At 33.2% G+C, this 20,763-nt stretch overlaps 2 protein-coding genes across 2 annotated transcripts; one reads left to right on the top strand and one right to left on the bottom strand.

Moving 5' to 3' along the window:
* The first annotated feature begins 1,393 nt into the window (after nucleotides 1-1,393).
* Nucleotides 1,394-4,788, top strand: LOC145004888 (phosphatidylinositol 4-phosphate 5-kinase 6-like). The gene is made up of 6 exons (XM_078963907.1): nucleotides 1,394-2,924; nucleotides 2,996-3,329; nucleotides 3,411-3,527; nucleotides 3,597-3,790; nucleotides 3,878-4,069; nucleotides 4,193-4,788. Exons 1-6 carry the CDS (start codon nucleotides 1,963-1,965, stop codon nucleotides 4,473-4,475), a joined length of 2,082 nt encoding a protein of 693 aa, XP_078820033.1. The 5' UTR covers nucleotides 1,394-1,962; the 3' UTR covers nucleotides 4,476-4,788.
* An 11,618-nt stretch (nucleotides 4,789-16,406) lies between these two features.
* On the bottom strand, nucleotides 16,407-20,486 carry LAF3 (Amidohydrolase family). The gene is made up of 15 exons (XM_078966231.1): nucleotides 20,118-20,486; nucleotides 19,840-20,030; nucleotides 19,532-19,633; nucleotides 19,191-19,263; nucleotides 18,997-19,103; nucleotides 18,793-18,916; nucleotides 18,520-18,714; nucleotides 18,274-18,359; nucleotides 18,058-18,165; nucleotides 17,883-17,978; nucleotides 17,698-17,796; nucleotides 17,402-17,476; nucleotides 17,165-17,296; nucleotides 16,964-17,079; nucleotides 16,407-16,875 (listed from the first exon to the last, which is right to left on the bottom strand). Exons 1-15 carry the CDS (start codon nucleotides 20,197-20,199, stop codon nucleotides 16,698-16,700), a joined length of 1,764 nt encoding a protein of 587 aa, XP_078822357.1. The 5' UTR covers nucleotides 20,200-20,486; the 3' UTR covers nucleotides 16,407-16,697.
* Nucleotides 20,487-20,763: the final 277 nt, after the last annotated feature.

The following is a 20,763-nucleotide window of genomic DNA, read 5'->3' as shown; positions in this document are numbered from 1 at the left end:
TTTTTTGATATAATGTAGAGAGAATAGAGGGTAGTGTGATTTTGATGTTATGTGCATGTATTTATAGGAGTGGAAAATGATTTAAAAAATAACCACAATTAGTCGTTACAGCAAAAAAAATACATTTTTACCGTTGATTAACGGTTCTTTTTCAAAAAAAAAAAAAAGGCGCAGCAAGAGAGAGAGAGAGCGGGAGACCGGGCTGGAAGCTTCCAACTGCCGTTCTCCACGCTCGCTCCGTCCGGCCTTAACGACCAATTTTATCTTTATTCACTCCAACTATTTCTTTTCTTTTGATTTAATTTCCTATTTAAGAAAAATTAAACTTAACAACTTTTGAAACGGAAATTGGTAAACAAAGAGAAAGTCATAGGTAAATATAGAGTGGTGTGTAGTAGGAATGGAATAGGATGACGTATAAAAAAAATTCCCTAACATATGTTAAAAGAAAGTTGAGGACCTGGGAGGGAGTGTTGGTTTATGGTTCAAATGAAAATATGAAATGATCATCATGCTCTTACTAGTTACAACTATTTTTTGGAAGATTAGACAATGTCTTTAATCTTCTTATATAACACTTAAGTAATTAATGCCGATGTTTTTTATGTGATGACGCATATCTCACCACAATCTGATTATTATGATGTTGTCAGTTTTTCACCATATTTTTTTTTTATCGTGACCAATTTTTTTTCTATATATACATGAAAAATGTTTGTTAAATAATTATTATCCCACGACTTTGTTAACATGTCTTCAACACGACAATTAAAAAAAAATATATCTTATATATCTTTCCTTCTTCGCCAATTCATAAACCAAATGATGAGATCCGTATCATAAAATTTTAAAAGTTCTAATTAATATAATTTAATTTTGTTCTATTATAAAATAATTCGTAACTATCCAAAAGCAGATTTTATGGATCCAAATCAACATTATAAACTCGCATATGATAATGTGATATAATAAAGGCAAATAAATTATTTCAAATGAACATTCAAGAAGATACTGTAAACATCACCGCGTATTACAGGAAATATATAGGGAAATTGAATCCAATTAAATCAATTATATTTCGTGTATAAAGTAAGATTAAATATTTGGTAAGTATTCCAAATTGGTATTATATTGACCACGATTAATCATAACAAATAAATTAATATACTAATCTAATCTAAGATACACAATTAATATTTATTATCTTTCCATGAAAACATGTTTTAAATAAATTATCGTAATTGCAAGTCATACACGACTGGTTATCCTCGATCTCCTTGAAAATAATTTTTAAATATTCTCCGTTTTGTATTTTTATATATATAAAATAGAATGTAATGTGTATCCGAGTAGAGTAAAAAAAAAAAAAAAAAAAAAAAAAAAAAAAAAAAACGACATATCAAATACGCATCCTTTTCTTTGTTTCTTAAGGGGTGTATCAAGAAACATTGTGTTCTCCAATCTTTAGCCCCACCATCACCACCACCACCACCCTGCAAAAATTTACTTCTAAATAAAAAAATATCGACGGAAAAAGTCATGCTTTGATTCCATTTACAGCTTTTTGCCTTTTGGAATCAATGGAATGGAACAGCTCGGCACATTCATTTGTAAATTAGAAAACAAAGGTACCCCAGTCAGTATCTGCCAAATCTGAAACACACCCCTCTTGCAATCTCAAGAATTGCTTCTGACATTCTTTTCTTCGTCATCTCCTTTTTGTTTCTTTTACGAGTTTCATCATTATCACACTCTCGTTTCTGTTTTGGGATTTGGGTTTGTCTCGCGTTATCCTAGATTTGTGTCTTTTTGGGTTGCGTTACAGATGTTTGTTGTAATGCGCCTGAGAGTTACTTTGATGAAGCAAGGAGAATTTGATCTCGGTTAACAGCGCTACCGTATTGTATGTAAGTTAACAAGCAACAAATCCACATAACATATCAATTTGTACAGAAAGAAACGATGAACAACGTTCTGAAGGCCTGGGAAGTGAAGGTTAAGAAATCACAGGCGTCTGCTAAGAAAAGAGCAGCGACTATGTTCACCACAATGTCTGTAGCCCATGTAGATGAAGAAGCTAGCGACATCAAAGTTTCCCATGTCGAAAAGATCTTCTCCAATGGCGACATCTATATTGGTCAATGGGTTGCAGAAAACTACCCTCATGGAGATGGAAAGTACTTATGGTCAGATGGGTGTATGTATGTTGGCGAGTGGTGTAAAGGTAAGAGTAATGGTAAAGGCAAATTTAGTTGGCCTTCAGGTGCTACTTATGAAGGTCAATTCAAGAACAGTTATATAGATGGTGAGGGTACTTTTACAGGCTCTTTAAATGATACTTACAAAGGCTTTTGGGTGATGAACAAGAAACATGGAAAAGGGAAAGAGAGTTATGGTAATGGTGATCACTATGAAGGGAATTGGAGAAAGGGATTACATGATGGACAAGGGACATATCAATGGAATAGTGGTCATCAGTATATAGGGCAATGGAAGAAGGGAAAGATGAATGGGAATGGAATCATGATTTGGAGTAATGGAAATCGGTTTGATGGGAATTGGGAAGGTGGATTACCGAGTTCTCATAAAGATTTGGATCCTCTTTTGTTATTTTCAATTGAAATGAGTGAATGTGTGATTCATGAGGCTGAATCCCCTTCGGTATTCCCTTCTGAGAAGATGTTTATTTGGTCAAAAGGTGAAAGCAAAAATCACAAGCATCACAAACAACAAATTCGGATAAATTCCAAAAATGAAAACAAAGGTAGGAGACAATCTGTTTCTGTTGATGAAAGATTCACAAATCATGAAGAATGTATTCGTGGTTTAGGAATTAATCTACAATCAGTAGAGAGACAAGGTGTCACAATATGCAAAGGTCACAAGAATTATGAACTCATGCTCAATCTACAGCTTGGAATAAGGTAAAACAACATAGTTTTTATAGTTGTAAAAATTCATGTTTCTTATTAATTAATCAATGGTGTAATTGCAGACATTCTGTAGGGAGGCCTGCACCGAGTAAATCTGTTGATTTGAAGGCTACGGGTTTTGATACCGAAGAAAAGTTATGGACAAAATTTCCTCCGGAAGGTTCCAAACATACGCCACCTCATCAATCATGTGATTTTAGATGGAAAGATTATTGTCCATTCGTTTTCAGGACTTTAAGGAAACTGTTCAATGTGGATCCAGCTGAATACATGTTATCGATTTGTGGGGATGAGGCTCTTCGGGAGTTGTCTTCACCTGGAAAAAGTGGAAGCTTTTTTTACATGACACATGATGACAAGTACATGATCAAGACAATGAAAAAAGCCGAAGTCAAAGTGAGTCAATTTTATTCTATTACACTTTTTTACTTCATATGTATCGAAATTTTCATGAGAAGTGACAAATAAATATTGTAGGTATTAAAGAGGATGCTTCCATCGTATTTTGAGCATGTGAAAACGTATGAAAACACTCTTGTGACCAAGTTTTTCGGATTACATTGTGTGAAGTTGAGTGGAACTTCTCAAAAAAAGGTATGATTGAAAAAAAATAATAATACAAATTTACAAAAATTACAATAATCATAGTTTTAAATGATGCAGGTGCGATTTGTTATTATGGGAAATTTATTCCATACAAATGTACGAATTAACAGGCGGTTTGACTTGAAAGGATCATCACATGGGCGAATAACAGATAAACCCGAGTCTCAAATCGATGCGAATGCTACTCTCAAAGATCTTGATCTTAATTTCATCTTCCGCTTACAGAATGATTGGTTTCAAGACTTCTGTAGGTGAACTTATTACCTTTTCCCCGTTTCTTTATTTAAATCAATCTGTCTGTTGTCTGTTGTTGTCTGAGTAGATTGTGGTTGATGCAGGCAAGTGGAGAAGGACCTCGAGTTTCTTGAACACGAAAGAATTATGGATTATAGTCTTTTAGTTGGTGTAAGCTTTCGTGAATCCAATCAAGAATTAGAAAATTCAAATTCCGAACCGAATAGCACTGGGACTTCTCCTAGGGTTTCTTCAGCCGATACCGACACTTCTATCACTTCTCTCAATCCCACAAGGTAAAACCCCTTTTTTCACATTAAGTGTTGTCTGGATAAATTAATGATGTTTAATAAAATACAAAAAAAAAAAAACATTGTTATTATTTTTTGGCTTTTTGGATTAAGTCGTTGTTAATACAGGTGGGCATCCGTGAGGCTTGGAATGAACATGCCAGCACGGGTTGAAAAAACGGTTAGAAGTCATCAAAATCAATTAGTTGGAGAAGCAACGGGGGAATTTTATGATGTCATATTGTTTTTTGGTATAATAGATATACTACAAAATTATGACATCAATAAGAAGCTTGAACACGCGTATAAATCATTCCAGTTTGACCCGACTTCTATCTCCGCTGTTGACCCGATACAATACGCGAAACGTTTTCGGGATTTTATATTTAGTGTTTTTAAAGAAGACGATTAAAAGGGCTCGGGATTTTTTTATTCTTTTTTGTGAGCCTCGAATGTATAGTTATAGGGAGGGAATTATAAGATGGATATCAGAAGGAATTCTTTTGGAGACAGAGAAAATCAACGACTCCACATATTTAACTGGTGATATAATGTATACATACGTGGTTTCAGGGAAAAAATTGGTTCGGTTTTAGTTGTAGGTTAGTATAGAGGTTAGAGGTTATTGAAGTTGTAGATGTGTGGAATTTTGTAGTGATATGGTAAATGTATACATAATTATTATATTTATCAATGGACAAAAAATATATTATGTTGCTATTTTGTGTAAATTGTAAAATGATGAAAGTGCATTAGAGAGAAAAATAGAACGTTGTTGACATTGTATGTAATAGTATATCACATAGAATAATAATAATAACAATCATATTGATAAATTATTCACAAATTCAATGCAATTAGTTAAATGAAGTCTTGTATTATTTAAATCAATATGGGTATTTCAAAGAACATGTCTTAACTTTTTTGAGCTGATAACATTTAAAATATGTTACTAAGTTTTGTAAAGTGATAAAAATGTCAATATTAAAAGTATATTACTATGTATATGAAAGAAGTTATATATTATTTGAATGGAAGTTAATGGATATACAGTGTTATTTAAAAGCTGAAACGTGGGCATTTATGAAGTGTGAAATGGTTGGTAAGGAGACAAGACAACATGGGGGGATTGAGGAATCTGTCATATGACCATTTCACATTTATGGTTAAAGACGTGTGCCCAATGTTGTGTTGAACGCCAAGCATTGTAACCCATATTTTAATAAAGGGACAAATGTTTGTTTTATGTTATTTGTAAAAGAGTTTTTTGAGTGAGTAATTATTTTTTTCAAGTGAAATGAAATTGTTAAAAATGTCGTTTATATATATAGTCCCAGAAAAATCGATTTTGTTTGGTTTTTTCTAGTTTAGTTTTTTGTTGCATAAAGCAATAAAACTATCAAATCAATACGTGGACTTATTGAAGTGAAGATTTATGAAAACATTAGGGTTGGATAACAGGTTTGAAGATTTTTGGGAGATACCGACACTACCACAAGGAACACCATTTCCTCCCTCGTAGTACCACATATTTTCATAATTCAATGGTAAATTAACTCGTTCCACCATATTTTAGCTCAAGTTTTGGTTAATTGTATTGCATACATAAAAATTTGTACCAAAATGTGTTTAGGTTGGGATGGATATTCATGTGTTGTGTGAATGGATGGTGTAACTAAGAGTAGGAAAAAAAAAAAAAAAAAAAAAAAAAAAAAAAAAAAAAAAAAAAAACTAATATGTGAGATGACAATTGGGTTGGAAGCAGTGACATGCTTGACTTCTTCACTTTTAAAACATATAATAGGAAAAAGAATATTTTGAGAGTTGAATCCACCAAGTAACAACACAACTAATTGCAACAAAAATCAAAAAGATCTTAAATAATTAATCAAATAAATAACCAATTTGATTAAAATCATGTTGTATTATACAATACCGTTTAGGTTTTATAACATGCACCTAAAATTTTGGCTTTTTTGTTAAATATTATTGTAAAATTTTGGAAAAGAGAATTCACATATTTTGTTAATGAGGTCGGAGGGTATACCCCAACTGTATGATGTGATGGGGTGAGCTGATATTTTCACGGAACAACGAAATACCACAGCGTCAGTATATTGTAGCCACAATGAAGATACACAAGTACACAACACTCACTCTCCCTTCTTTCTCGTCTATTTTCTCCTCCAACGGCTACAAACTTATAATTTAATTTATTTTTTCTATTTTGAAACTAACGATTATTTTTTTTTACCTATTTACCACTCTATAACTACCAACAAATTTTAACCTTTAATCTCACACCATTTTCTATATTTTCTCTCACAAATGCATTCAACTACAATGTCATGGCAATCATCTACTTCGTTGGATACATTGGCATTACGAGAAACAACGTCTATCGGGAAAGTTATGGGAAAAACAAGTGTGTATTATAAAAACCAAGAAGCTCAAAGCTAGCGTTTTAAAGCAAGAAGAAGTCATTTCAAGAGAAATGGTTAAGTTGTGCATAATTGTCTCATAGAAGACTACTTTGCTAATGATATTGTGTACCCTAAAAAGTTTAAACGACAGTTTTGAATGAGGAAATAGTTATTTCTATGTATTGTTGATCAATTTGCAAGGTTGATTTTCATATTTTCAGTTGAAATGGGATGCAAGATATAGAAAAAGTTTTTCTCTGATATAAAAATGCGCAACCATAATTTGTAAGTTAGCATACGACATACGAGCAAACAAATAGAATGAGTGTTTGAGAATGTCCAAGCGGACCACATGGGAAAGATCCACAAGTTTTCTAAAGTTGTTATTTTTGTTAATGAGGACTGGTATTTACGCAAACCTACGATCAACGATGTCCACCAATTGTACACAGTGCATGAAAACAAGCATGAGTTCTCTGATATGCTAGGTAGCATCGATTGCATGCATTATGTGTGGGCATTGTGCTCTAATGCATGGTGCGGTCAATACTAGAGAGGTGATCATAAGAGCTAATTTCTAGAAGCAATTGTGTCCTGATCTTTAGATATAGCATGCATTTTTGCTCCCCCCCCCCCCCCCCCCCAATAGCAAACAACGACATCAATATTCTTGACCACTAACCAATCATCGATATTCAACGACATTTATCTTGAGAAGGCGCATGATGTCCCGTTTCAAGCGAATGGATTAGCATATAAGTGTGGGTACTATCTTACTGATGGGATATATCCTATCTTATGTATATTTGTGAAATCGTTCACAAGTCTAAATGATGAAAAAAGAATAAAGTTTAAGACATCCCAATAAGTAGATAGGAGGCACATGAAACGAACATTTGGTGTACTTAAGAGGCGTTGGCTAATGTTGCAAGTCCCGACATGGTCATATGAGATCGCAAGGTTGCAGAACATAATATACGCGTGATGTTGGATTAGATGTCTAAGCCTATAACTATAATTGGTATATACTTGAATTTATTGTAGCACGGTCCTTTTGGGTTGCCATCAAAACTAGCAACTAGACATGATAACTTCTGAAGAGAGAGGTTGAATTTATTATTTGATTAAATAATTTTTTTAATATATTATGAGAATAATATATTAATTAGAATTAGCAATATTTAATTAATATTTAATCAGAAATTAATTGTAATTAATTTTGGGATTAAAGAAATTATTTAAAAGTGTATGAACTAAAGCGCAATTGTTTAATGGTTGAGCAAGAGGTTCCAGAACCTTCCTAGGGAAGGAGGTGGAGGGGTTTATGAGATAATTCTAGAGTTTCTAGAATATCTCATACGGATAATTAAGGAAGCGGATAATTACCAAATTTGAAATAATATTATTATATTCAGATTAGGGTTATCCACAGCATCCTTGGTGCACTATATAAAGGCCTCTCCACCCTAGGATTTTCGGCCATTCTATACCCTTCAAGAGATAGCTAAAAATATCATATCCCCTCTCCCCTCTCCTCTTTCATCTTCTTGCTAGTGTTGGGTATGAACCACTAGAGGCACGACATTTGTGGTGCTTGTCCTCAAGGCTTCAACAACACAAGGAATTCTTGTTATTCTTTAATAACAATCAAATGTATGTTTTCTAACCATATATGCTCATTTAGAAAATGGTATATGATTCCTAGGGCTTTCCAATTGATGTTCAAATGTTGTATGTTCAATTAGAGAAACCATAGATCAAGAAATTAGGATTGCATGCACATATAGGTTTTCGTTTGTTATGCTCAAAACTCATCAGTGGTGTAAGACTCTGTTTGAAATTAAATAAAATGAGTAAACAAATAATAAACTCTAAATCCCTAAGATATATTATTATTATTATTATTATATAACTAAATCAATAATATTTAGCGAGGTGTTGGTTTTGGGGAGTCAAATGTCATAATTTTGGATATTGGGGGTTAAAGTATAAATTGTCGGGGTGGTTTTGCAAAGAAATTAAGTAGGCAGGGGGTGTTTGGTAAAATTTGGAGTTAAATTAAATGGGTTTGAAGAGTCAGGGACCATTATTGTAAAAATAAGAGGAAGTTTGTATGGAGGTGGGTTTAAACCCGGTACCCTTCCCTCCCTCGTTTCTAAATGCAAACCCTAACCCTAGGGTATACTTCTTCAGCCGCCACCAAGAGGAACCTACCCAACCGCCGCTTGCATCATCGAGTCCGAACGCCACCCCCACCATCTACAACCTAGCCGTCGAACGCCACCACAACAACCCCTATCGCTGGAGATGTCTTAAACAGTCGGAGAGACCACCGAGACGAAGGAGGAAGCTGTGAACGGCGGAACATGGTCGTGTGCTATCGGAAATCTCTCAGTAAGGTTAACCGCATCCATTCTCTCATCTCTTTTGCTCCTTTTTGGTAGTATGAGGGTCATAATCGTTGTTTTGTCCACCTCCGCCCGTTGGTCGCCATTTCTGTCGCATTCCGGCGATGTGTTGCCGCCTTGTAGGTGGCGGAGTGCGTACATTTTCGTAAATAACGGTTGTTTTGGAATTAATGGTGTTGTATGTACATCTATTTGGCAGAAAATCAAGAAGAACCATCACACCACCGTAAGGTGGTGGCTGTCATCTCGGACCACCGTTTTCCGCCATAAGGTTGCTGAGTGAGTGCATATCCCGATGTTGCTGTGTTTCAGGTGTGTGTGTGTGTGTGTGGTGTTGTTTGGCCTGAAAATCGAGAAAAGCTACTACCACCACCGTGAGGTGGTGGCTGCCACCATGTACCACCACCGGCCACCACAAGGGTGGTTGTGCGTGTTTATATTAGTGTGTGTGTGTGTGTTATTGGGATTTGTGTTGTAAATTGTAATCAGTGCTAGTATAATCAAAAGAAAACTCTTAACCACCATCATGAGGTGGTGGCTGCCGCCACCAGCCACCGTGTTGGGTGGCGGTGTGATTTTTCTTGTGTATAATTGTGTTTGGGATGCTTGGACAAAAATGGACTAGAACCATAACCACCACCGTAAGGTGGTGGCCATCGCCGTGAGCCGCTGTTGACCACCACTACCCAAGGTAGGAGTGGGTAGTGTCCGACTTGTTAACCCTAATGGGCCCAATGAAGCCCTAATTGACCTAAAAGCCTAACCATGTGACTAATGGGCTAGTATTTGGGTTGGAAACCCTAATTAGGGTTTAGAAAACCCTAATTTTGGATATGTTAGTTTTGGAACTATCGGGACCCGCATTTTGGACATCGAATGGGAATTTTTTATTAAGCTCGACCATATTATATGATTGACCCAATAGATTGATGGACTTAACGGATTAAGTCCTTAATGGGTTAAGTAAGAAACACTTAACCCTAATCGTCATTTTATGTGAAAACCCTAATCTTGCTTGGGCCTTAAGTTGGGTCTTTCTATTGGGTTTTGGTGATTAGGCTATTGATGGGTCATCCAAGAATAATCATATGGACTAAGAATATATAGATGGGCCCTAGGGTAAGGCCCATGTAAGGGTTTGGACCTAATTTGGAAAATTGAGTCATAGATGGGTCATAACTGGACCTTGAGGATTATAAGAGGTTTGACCATTGGAATACCAAGTGGTTGGATTGGACTAAATGAATGGCCTCAAGATAAGCCCATATAGCGGTTTGGGCCCAATTTGGAAAATTGGGCCATATGTTGGGCCTTGATTGATTATTTGGCTTTGGGTTTCAAAGTTTGAGTTCGGGATTTTGTTTTGAACCAAACTAGGTTAAGGATAAGGGAGTCTCCTTACATATGGAGTTGTGGTTATGCATTGGAACTCAATTACTACTTGGGTGTCGTTTTAATGTTGACAATTCGGGAACTTGTCAACCAGCAGGTACAACTTTATCTGTGAGACTTCAGCAGTGTGAGGTGAGTCTTCTCATCATACCAATGGGTCAAAGGCACCAAGGCCGACCCATTTGCCTAGTTGTAATGATCATTACGGATATGTTATCGATACATTATGTATTTATGTGAAGGCCATACGGGGGTTCCCATGGCAATTAAGTTATATGTAGTTTCCAGTTGTCTTCATGACTCTTGCATGTAGTGAATATTTGCGAATGTGTTGTCAATATGTTATGTATTTATGCGAAGACCATGTGGGGGTTCCCGTGGCCTATTTTATGCTATTTGGACTGATAATTGAATATATGACATGTCACTATGACACTTGTATGGAAGTCTTCGGGGGGTTCCCGTGGCAGTATAGTAAGACCATTAGGAGGTTCCTATGGCAATCGGTACAAGTCCTTGGAGGGTTTCCAGGGCTTCCTAGTATGTTTACTTGTTTAGCTTGTATGATATTTCCATGATTAATGTAGACCGCATGGAGGTTCCTACGGGAATTAACCAAGACCACATGGTGGTTCTAGTGGCAGCTAGTAAAGATCATGTGGGGGTTTCTCGTGGCATTTGGTGTAAGACCTTGGAAGGTTTCAACGGCATCCCTATATGTTTATATACATGGCTTATATGGATTATGTGATTATGTGGTTTGTGTGGGTATGTTGTGGGGAACTCACTAAGCTTTGTGCTTACATTTTTGTTTATTGTTTCAGGTATCATTGGTTTGGAAAGAAAGGATCCGGCTTGATCGCAGCGCACACATCCATGTTTTCCACGATGAATGATTTTGTGATGAACTCTGATAAATGTTTTAATTAGTGATTTTTGGAATGTTTGGAATAAATGATATCTATGTTTTGGCTATATTAAAAATGTAATTTTTACCTTTGATTTTTGGATCATTACAAGTTGGTATCAGAACCTTGGTTTGAGGGATTCGGACGTACTTTCGGGTGTGTCTGACCTCAAACTGAGGATCTGCAAAGTTTTCAATAAGAAAAAAATATTTTTAAGGAAAAAGTTTTCTAAGACAAGAAAGGATGTGGTACATACAATCAGTGAGTTCAAGTAAGTTTCATCCATAATACCCATATATGTTAACTATTATGACTTATACTTAGATGATGCATAGGAAGCATAAATTCTATATTGTTTGGAATAACTGGCTTCTAAATATGATTTTGAACTTATTAATGTAATTGTTTATCTTTTTCTTGCTCCTTACTAGTAATTTTTTATTTTATATAATTCGCCGTTCAAAAAAAATATTAGGGAGCATGTAATTTCCGTATGTAGTGACTTTAGCCTTATGTTTTGTCTCCTCGAGTATCATGGTAATAATATTGTATCTCGAACAAATATTGTATTTTGTGGACAATCTATTGTAAAACTTTATTATATTGGCAATCTATTCCTATAGTTGTAGTATTTAATGGACATGTTTTAGCTTTGCAACCTTTGGGGCCCAACCGGTTTCTATAGTTGTTGGTCAATCGATTTTTCCCAACATGACCCCCACCGGTTCCTATAGGTATTGCCGTATTGGTCAATCCATCTTGCCCATGAATTGAGACTTATTGGATATTTATAATTATAATAAAAGCTTTTAACTGCTTGCTTATAAGTATCACTTACTCATTTTTATAATTGTAGGTTCTTGTTTAAAGTTACCTACACTATGTTTGTTTGTATAGAAAGAAATTATGTTATTATGTCTTAAAAAACCTTAGTAAAATTAAATACCTGATCGTGTGTTCTGTGTGTAAAAAAGATCATGTAATTTAACCCATAAAATTTTGATGTGCAATTGGTATTTACAAAATTTGGGGGTACATTTTAGTATTCTTGGATGTTGCGAATTTTTGTTAAAATTTTAAATTATGCTACAACGTTGATTATGCTTGTAACACAAGAAAATCTAAATGAATTGATGTGGCAATCTAAATTGTTACATTGTCACAACTTAACATCTACTCCTATACTATCAGGCTGATATACAGTATGGGAGTTTTATACGCGTAGAAGCCAACATGGCATGCCCCTTTCACGTGTGAATCAAGCTCTTGTGGATTGTTTCGACTCACGGATGCTCATGAATGTTTTGTTTTTTTTAATTAATAAATAGTTAATATCATTCAATTTAAAGATTGACAAATTTAATGCATAATAAATCTGAATGTTTTTTTAGTTAATCGACTTATTTTTTTGGTAAATTAAAAATAGTCATATTTAGATCTAGAATTTTTTGGTGATCCGAAATACGATTATGATTGGAGCTTTTGATTGATATAAGAGGATTGCTTTTTATTTAAATTTTGTTTGTCATGTTGATAATATATATATATATATATATATATATATATATATATATATATATATATATATATATATATATATATATATTTATCTTATTTTTATTAGTAAAATGTTTACATGGTTTTAAAAATTATGTTTTTTTTATTTAATGTAATATAAAAATAAAAAAGTATATATGAGGTGTAGTGGTAACCATTTTCAAGGGCTTATGGTGTTGTAATAGAGATGTTGTGAAGATGATATGACGTTGATTTAACATTTTCTAGTAGACATGTGGTTACCCAGTGGCAGACACAGAACGCTTAAGTAGTAGTGACACTAAAAAAAATCAAACAAATCTAAAATGGTAATGACACTTATATTTCAAGACGTTACCTCTAATAAAAAACAAAAAAAAAAATTACACTAACGGTCGGAATCGGAGTGGTGGCCTGGGACCCCGGGAAACCACATAAGTCTGTCCCTATAGTTACCTAAGTGCCAACCGATGAAGTAATCATACTCTTTAGTCTTTAGCTTTTAACCTTAGGCTATGGAGTATATTCACCGTTTGACCACACGAACGATACTTAAACACCAATTCATCACCACTATCACACCATATTAAACGCGCCCATTGCAACACATCATAATTTTAAAAATATATAAATTAATTAAAATACTAGATTTCAATTAAAATTAAAACATTATACTAATTTTAACAAAAATAATAATAAAATCAATCGTCATATTTAATCAACTAAATATTAAATTGATAAATAGAGAATATATATATATATATATATATATATATATATATATATATATATATATTAGTTTTTAAATAATCTTTACTCGGGCTCTGGAGTATATTCACCATTTGACCACACGAACGATACTTAAACACCAATTTATGACCACTATCACACCATATTAAACACGGTATACCCATTGCAACACATCATCATTTTCAAAAATATATAAATTAATTAAAATACTAGATTTCAATTAAAATTAAAACATTATACTAATTTTAACAAAAATAATAATAAAATAAATTGTCATATTTAATCAACTAAATATTAAATTGATAAATAGAGAATATATATATATATATATATATATATATATATATATATATATATATATATATATATATTAGTTTTTAAATAATCTTTACTCAAATAAAACATATCATTATATAAATTGCAAATGAACATATTTTATTTTTATTAAAATACATATTTGTGATTAAAATCCTCAAAAGGAATTATATATCATTCAAGAAATTATTAATAAAATTATATATATATATATATATATATATATATATATATATATATATAAAAAGTTAGAATAAAAAACAATTTGAAAATTTGAAAATTTCCATTAATTTCTATTTTGTATTTTCTAAAAGTATTTTTACTAAAAAAAACACTATTTCTCAAACAATGAAAAAGAAATGACATTCTATAAATGTTCTATTTAAAAATTGACTACAAATAAACATTATTTTATCATTGTCATTAGCTATTTAATTGGGTGACATTTGATTTTGCAACTATCTTTACATCAATATAATCTAACAATTAGTCCGTAAATGGTTTTACTAACAAATCAGCAATAGTTTGTACCTGTACGGATGGTTTTATTAACAAACAAGCAACGGTTTAATGTTTTTAATAAATATCATTATTACATATAAATAAATAATATAATATAGATTTAATAAAGTATTAGCAAACAATATAGTTTTGTTTATAATTTGATTAATAAATAATTATTAAAATAGTTAGTACCAAACAATAATAAATATTTAAATTCAATTTATTATACTTATGTTTTGCAATTGTGTGCTTATCGTTAATGATTGTTCATATTTAAAATATATATTATTATATTTTATAATGTGAAAGTTAATTAGGTAAATTTAAACAAAATGTATGTGATCTGTAATTAGAATCAAACTGATCTATTTATAAAAATATCCTCCATATCAGGTTTATCTTTGTTTTATACTATTTATGTTTCTTTTAAATTAAAAAACCCCAATTTAATATTTGTTTCACATTCCAGTTTGAACCCGAACGTGTGTCTATGTCTAAACCATGAACATACATATTACATACCAATCTGTCTATGATTCCATTATTTTGTATATTTTGTATTCTGGAATCATCCAATCCGGTTGAAACACGTACACACCCTGATGCTAAAGTAATTGAATGTGTTTCTGAAAAATTGAAGTTGGCGTGAGCGGTAGACACGGCCTATGTTCCCGTCGTATAGTCCAAACACCACAAACAATTTTCAATTCTCATGTCCGTCCCAATTTATAAAACACAATAAATAACCCAATTAATTTTCTTATCAATTTCTTTTTTAAGTTGTAAACTATGTACTTTTTAGGTTTATTTTAATGTAAAGTTTAAAATAAACTCGAATATGTTTTTTTTTTTTTTTTGTAGTTTGTGGTTCCATTACTTTTTTACTTTTGGTTCCAAGTTCCAACCTCATGAAGAATCCCTATGTATTTTTTTTAAACATTCAAACTGTCTGGAAAATGTACATATCTGAAATAAATTATTTATAGTCTTAAATGTAACATCCTAAATACAAAAGTAACCCCAATTCTTTTGAAAAAATAAAATAAAATACACAAAGACACTTATAACCTATTCAGTTATAAAGCTTTTTTCATTGTATAATATTTCTGGTTTTTTCCTGTAAACACATACAAAACACTATATACTCATTCTAAAGGAGTACATTGCATGTATCATTCCGTAAACATGATTATATAATTGAGGAATACCTCTTGCACATGAATATCATATGTACTCTAAATTGTTTTCATTAAGACATTAACTATACTTAAATTTTCCTCAAAACATCACATGTCTCCCGATGCCTTTTTCTTAGGCCCGGCCCATATGATGGGTAAGAATTTAAAGGCCCAGATTGATATTAAGAATGGCCAAATTTAAAGGTCCGGATTGATACATTAATGAAAGCATCAAGAAGCAATAGCATACACATAATTATTTATTGTTGTTCATAAAGTAAGTGCAACCAAAATGGAGAAACTCGAGGAATTGTAAACTAACGGCCTATGAAGCAATGATAGAATGGATTTGTCAGCTATGTCATCTCAATTCCTTACAATTAGGATCTCATTGCATATAGAATATTATTAATCATTTCCTATATCTTAACATTAGAATTTCATTGCATATAATATCTTTTTAACCATTTTTGTCCCTACAGCACACATAGAGAAAAGTTTTTTAAAGTTGAAATTATTAAAGATTACTTAAGGTCATCCACATGACAAGAAACATTAAATATGTTGATTATTTTATGTATGGATAAAGATATGCTAGACATGTTGATCTTGATACTATTGTGTTAAAATGGAAAAGAAAATCAGTTTTCCTTGATTCAAACTCCTAACCAACTTGATAGAAAGCATACGACACAACAAAGGAACCAATGTTTTTTACTATAACTAATGATTTATATCTAAAAAAGCTAGAATATATATTTTCTTTAAAATACTACATTTTTATAAATCGTTTGTGTATACTCCGTGTCTTTTAAGGACCTTTTTATTTCCTCTCGCCCTGAACCCAAAATATCTTTGGACTAGCCTGACATAACAACTCAACAACATATCATCAATATAGTTTAAATTTGTAAACTAACAAATTCATATATATAAGATTCATATCATAGATCAAATAGATAAGATAAAGAAAACAAGTAATTTTGCCTCGTAACTCTCGTTTCGTTACATGGGAGAGGACAAGCTTTCTAAGGCTATTCTCATGATGGGGAGGGCATTTGTGTCTTTTACACATACAAGAGATCGAGAGCGAGCCAATGTTCCACCATTTCATGTGGAACACAAAATTGGAATTTTTGTCTCATTGACATCAGTAGTCTTGTTCCATTACATTTAGTTCTTAGTTTTGGTTATACAACTGTGTACACAGATCATAAATATCAAGGATAAGCTTGCACACCACCAACATATGTAGCTGCAACCGAAGAGGTTTCTTCTTGTGTTATTAAGTCATCCAAATTATGTGCATTCAGCACCACAAAATCAGCCATTTTTCCAGAAGATAATGACCCGATTTCCTCATCAAGAAAGCATGCTTCAGCAGCTGAAATAGTATGCCTGAAAAGCATAAACAAATAAACAGGAAGCATCATGATCTAACGCACAAATAAAAATGAAAGTACATTGCTATTTCATGTTTACTTACGCATTTAATGCATCCGTAAGTTTCATGCACTCAGCTAAATTCCAAGGTTTATCCCAACCAGGAGGCCTCCTTTCAACTGCAGTCCTTATGCTATTCAAAGGATTGATTTCTGCTACCTAAAATTTTTCTATCAATAATGAGGAGGGCATTTACGTCTTTTATACAGACAAGGTGAGTGTAGAAAAGAAAAAGAGTTCTCACTGGCCAATCAGAACCAAATGCAACAAGTGCATTGCTAGTGAGGAGTGTCTGAAATAAATAAGATCCTTTCTGCGCCCTCTCTACCCCGATTTTTCTAATTGCTGAGTCAGCATCATCCAGCAAATGATCTGGCTGTCAAGCAATGTACTTTATTTTACTTTTTGTTACCATAATAGCAATGTAGAGTGTAGACAAACTTCTTTATTACCCTAGAAATAAATCATGTACTTAAATTACCTGCACTGAAGCAACAATCCCTTGTTCACCAAACTTGGCTGCACTTCCATCACTCAAATGTTGAGCATGTTCAATCTGCAAAAAAGGGATTACCGATTCATGGAAACATCTGTAAATTACACTACCGTTTATTAATTACCTAAATACCCTCAATTAAAAACAAATAAGGGAATCATATAAATACCCATACTCCCATAGGTTCAAGACAGTCTTGTACTGTGTCTGACATGAATTGGACTGTGATTAAGACTGATGTGAAATGATTTATAATAGTTTTAGTTTTAAATAACATATACCCGAAATCTCCGATCCCTGTTCCCATTTGTTGAAACAACTGATTTATACATATCCAAGATCAAGTCATTGGCCTTATCTCCAATAGCATGAATAGCAACCTGATGAAAAAATTGCTCAACTAGTAAGTTATTTTACATATTTACAACCACATTTTTAAAGATAAATGAAAAATAAAATAAAATACCTGGAGGCCATATTTGTCGGATTGGAGAGTCATATTAGATAAGCTTTCCATATCTGTAACTTGAAGGCCAATATTCCAAGGCTCATCAGCATATGGCTACAAGAAACATGAATGAAATGTTATCTCATAAAACAATAAGTTAGAAAACAAAGAAAAAAATAAAATTTATTTACACCTCGTGAAAAAGTGCACTGTTAGATCCTAAGGATCCATCAGAAAAGGCTTTAACACCACCTAAGAATATCCACTGGCTCAGCCTACATCCTGTTTTTTGTATTATATCCTAAAAAGAAAACAAGAACATCAAATTTAATGTTAACATTTAATTTATTAGAAAACGTAAACATAGAAAAATTATCATGAAGTAGTTAGTAGTCAGGTAAAGTCATACAAGCAAACGTGACCATGTTGGCATTGGAAAGAAAAGGCAAACCCTAATCATCATTCTTCCTGATAAATCAGCCCATTTGTAAACATCTGAAATCAACAAGAAAGTCAACACTTTATTTTATTAAATTAACCATTAAACTATTTTCTTTTCCCTTGCCTCCAAAATCCTCTTATGTTAAAATTGATGTACATTGAGTAAACTGTTTGTTGGAATGTAAGGGTAAAATGGGCATTTCAGACACTAAACCTTCAAAATCCTCCCATGAATGTTCTAGTGATGCTCCAGGAAAATATCTTCCAAAATCTACAACTGTTGTGACACCCCTCATCAATGCATACCTAGTAGCTCTATCCAATGCTTGCCTTCTTTCTTCAACAGAAACTTCTGGAATGCATGAAAGAACAACTTTCATTGCAGAATCAATCATAAGGCCTGAAGGTTCTGCATATAATGATTCAAAAGACATGAGTTTACAAAATGAAACCAAGAAGATAATAATCATATATAATATTATGATACCTCCATTTGCATTTCTGCTAATAGTTCCACCAACTGGATCTTGCATGTTACTTGTAACTCCAGCTAATTTTAGAGCTAAAGAGTTAGCCAATCCCATGTGGCCATCCATTCTTGAAAGCCATACCTGTCAAGATTGAAAAGACTAATTGTGATTAAGTGGGGTTTAATTACAGTTTATATAATTTGTATTTAGTTTTTTCTTACAGGATGATGAGGTGTAATATCATCAATCCAAGAGGCTGATGGCAATTCTCCTCCCCAAAGATCATTATTCCATCCACCACCCAACAACCAAGAACCTTCTTTCATGTCTATAAAGATGAAGAAGAGATGTATATCATGTGGGTCCCATAAAATATCCAGAGTGAAACAAAATTGAAAATACAGAAAACACTTACTTTTCACTGCTTCTTTAACCTTTTCAATGAAGTCTTTTTTTGTCTTCACACCTCGAACTTCTACCCGTGCCATCTGTTTTCAGTTCTAACTCAATCAGCATATCATAGTTGGAAAGAAGTAACATTAAAAAAATAAGTCTTGATGAGAAAAAAAATAGAATTTTCAAAATACAATTAATGGCTTGTAAGATAAATATATTTAAAGTATGATGTTGTAATGGTGAAAGAAATGCACAAATAAATTAAAGTATGTTGCTATGATTTGCATTTAGCCCTAAACTGAAAAGAACAAAACAAAAATGTTATATGTATTGATAGAAGAAGGTGGGGGATTTTAGAACCTGGAGTCCTCCAAAAAGCAAATGGACATGAGAATCAATAAATCCAGGAACAACAACTTTTCCCTCAAGATTTAACTCTTTTGTTCCATATCCAGACATTTCCTGCATTTGCATATAGTTTACAGTTTACACAAAGCCTTGAAAAACAGAATGCTCAGATAGTTGTCTTCAATGCTAAACAGTGTTTTTCTTGCTAATCTTTTTCCATATTTGGAGTACTTGTGTAATTAATTCACAACGTTTCATATTTTAGAAGCAACACAGTTGATGCTGAAAACAAAGTATTTGGTAATTTGGCTATATCTTACCCGAACAAACGAGTAGTTGCCGATACGGATTATTCTGCCGTCACGGATAGCCATGGAATTAGCAAAAGGGAGAGAGGAATCGCTGGTGTATATCGTCCCATTGGCCACCAACAGGTCAGCATCGGCAATTCCTGAATAGAAGGATGATTTCGATGATAACCACCATAATCGGTTGCTCCAGCTGGATTCATCTGCAAGAATTTGAATTGTTGATGAAATGAGTTGAGGTGGATATAAGTGATTAAATTGAAGATTGGAAGGAAGGATGTTTGGTTAACTGTGATTATTGTGGAGATGAAGTGAGAGTAGGAGGGAAAGAAGAAGAACGAGTGAAGCTGAGACGAGGACACGAGTATTCATGGCGACAGAATCTTTTTAGTCGATGATTGTGGTGGAATCTTGTCGTACCATTGTGCCAAGGTTTGAAAGATTCGGAGAATTATCGGTTCCAATCGGGTACCTTACTTCGTCTTTATATTAAAACTTAAAAGCGGCCCTTATTAACAAGCCCCTACCCACGACAACATAAGTCATAAGATACGAGCATCGGTCAATGAGCTTAAGCTACTAGAGTATAGATGTGACACAAAGTTGGCTTCCTCGAGTGTTTATGTTGGGGCACTACACTCACCACAAGAAGAGTTGCAAAAGACGTTTGTGGTTTGTGGCTCCAAAAGGAGAAGTTTTAGTTTTAGTTTTAGGAGAAAGAAGAAAGCATTGAACAGCATATTAGAAGCACGGCACTTAGTACAAATCCAGACTCGACTCATTTCGATATATAAATTCAACGTATGGTTATGGCTATTATTAGTTCATTGCTTACCTTATTGTAGTTTGAAGGTAGTTGGTTGATCTTGTTCTTTTTACATGGGACTATGGGAGTGTTGTAGAATATTCTCTCATTTTTACAAGATGTGTTGTAAT

Source organism: Lactuca saligna, chromosome 7 (genome assembly GCF_052625555.1).
Source record: "Lactuca saligna cultivar CGN05327 chromosome 7, ASM5262555v1, whole genome shotgun sequence".
NCBI lineage: Eukaryota > Viridiplantae > Streptophyta > Magnoliopsida > Asterales > Asteraceae > Lactuca > Lactuca saligna.
The sequence above is the reverse complement of the archived record's forward strand: the minus strand, read 5'-3'. Positions and strand labels throughout refer to the sequence as shown.

Excerpts from the sequence above, each read along its gene's own strand:
- LAF3 (XM_078966231.1), bottom strand. The coding sequence starts at position 20,199 with ATGAATACTCGTGTCCTCGTCTCAGCTTCACTCGTTCTTCTTCTTTCC. Across the intron at positions 18,166-18,273 it reads CAACATGGTCACGTTTGCTT|GATATAATACAAAAAACAGG; the intron begins GTATGACTTTAC and ends TTTTCTTTTTAG. Across the intron at positions 16,876-16,963 it reads CTTACGGATGCATTAAATGC|GCATACTATTTCAGCTGCTG; the intron begins GTAAGTAAACAT and ends TATGCTTTTCAG.
- LOC145004888 (XM_078963907.1), top strand. The coding sequence starts at position 1,963 with ATGAACAACGTTCTGAAGGCCTGGGAAGTGAAGGTTAAGAAATCACAG. Across the intron at positions 3,528-3,596 it reads GTGGAACTTCTCAAAAAAAG|GTGCGATTTGTTATTATGGG; the intron begins GTATGATTGAAA and ends TAAATGATGCAG. Across the intron at positions 3,791-3,877 it reads TGGTTTCAAGACTTCTGTAG|GCAAGTGGAGAAGGACCTCG; the intron begins GTGAACTTATTA and ends TGGTTGATGCAG.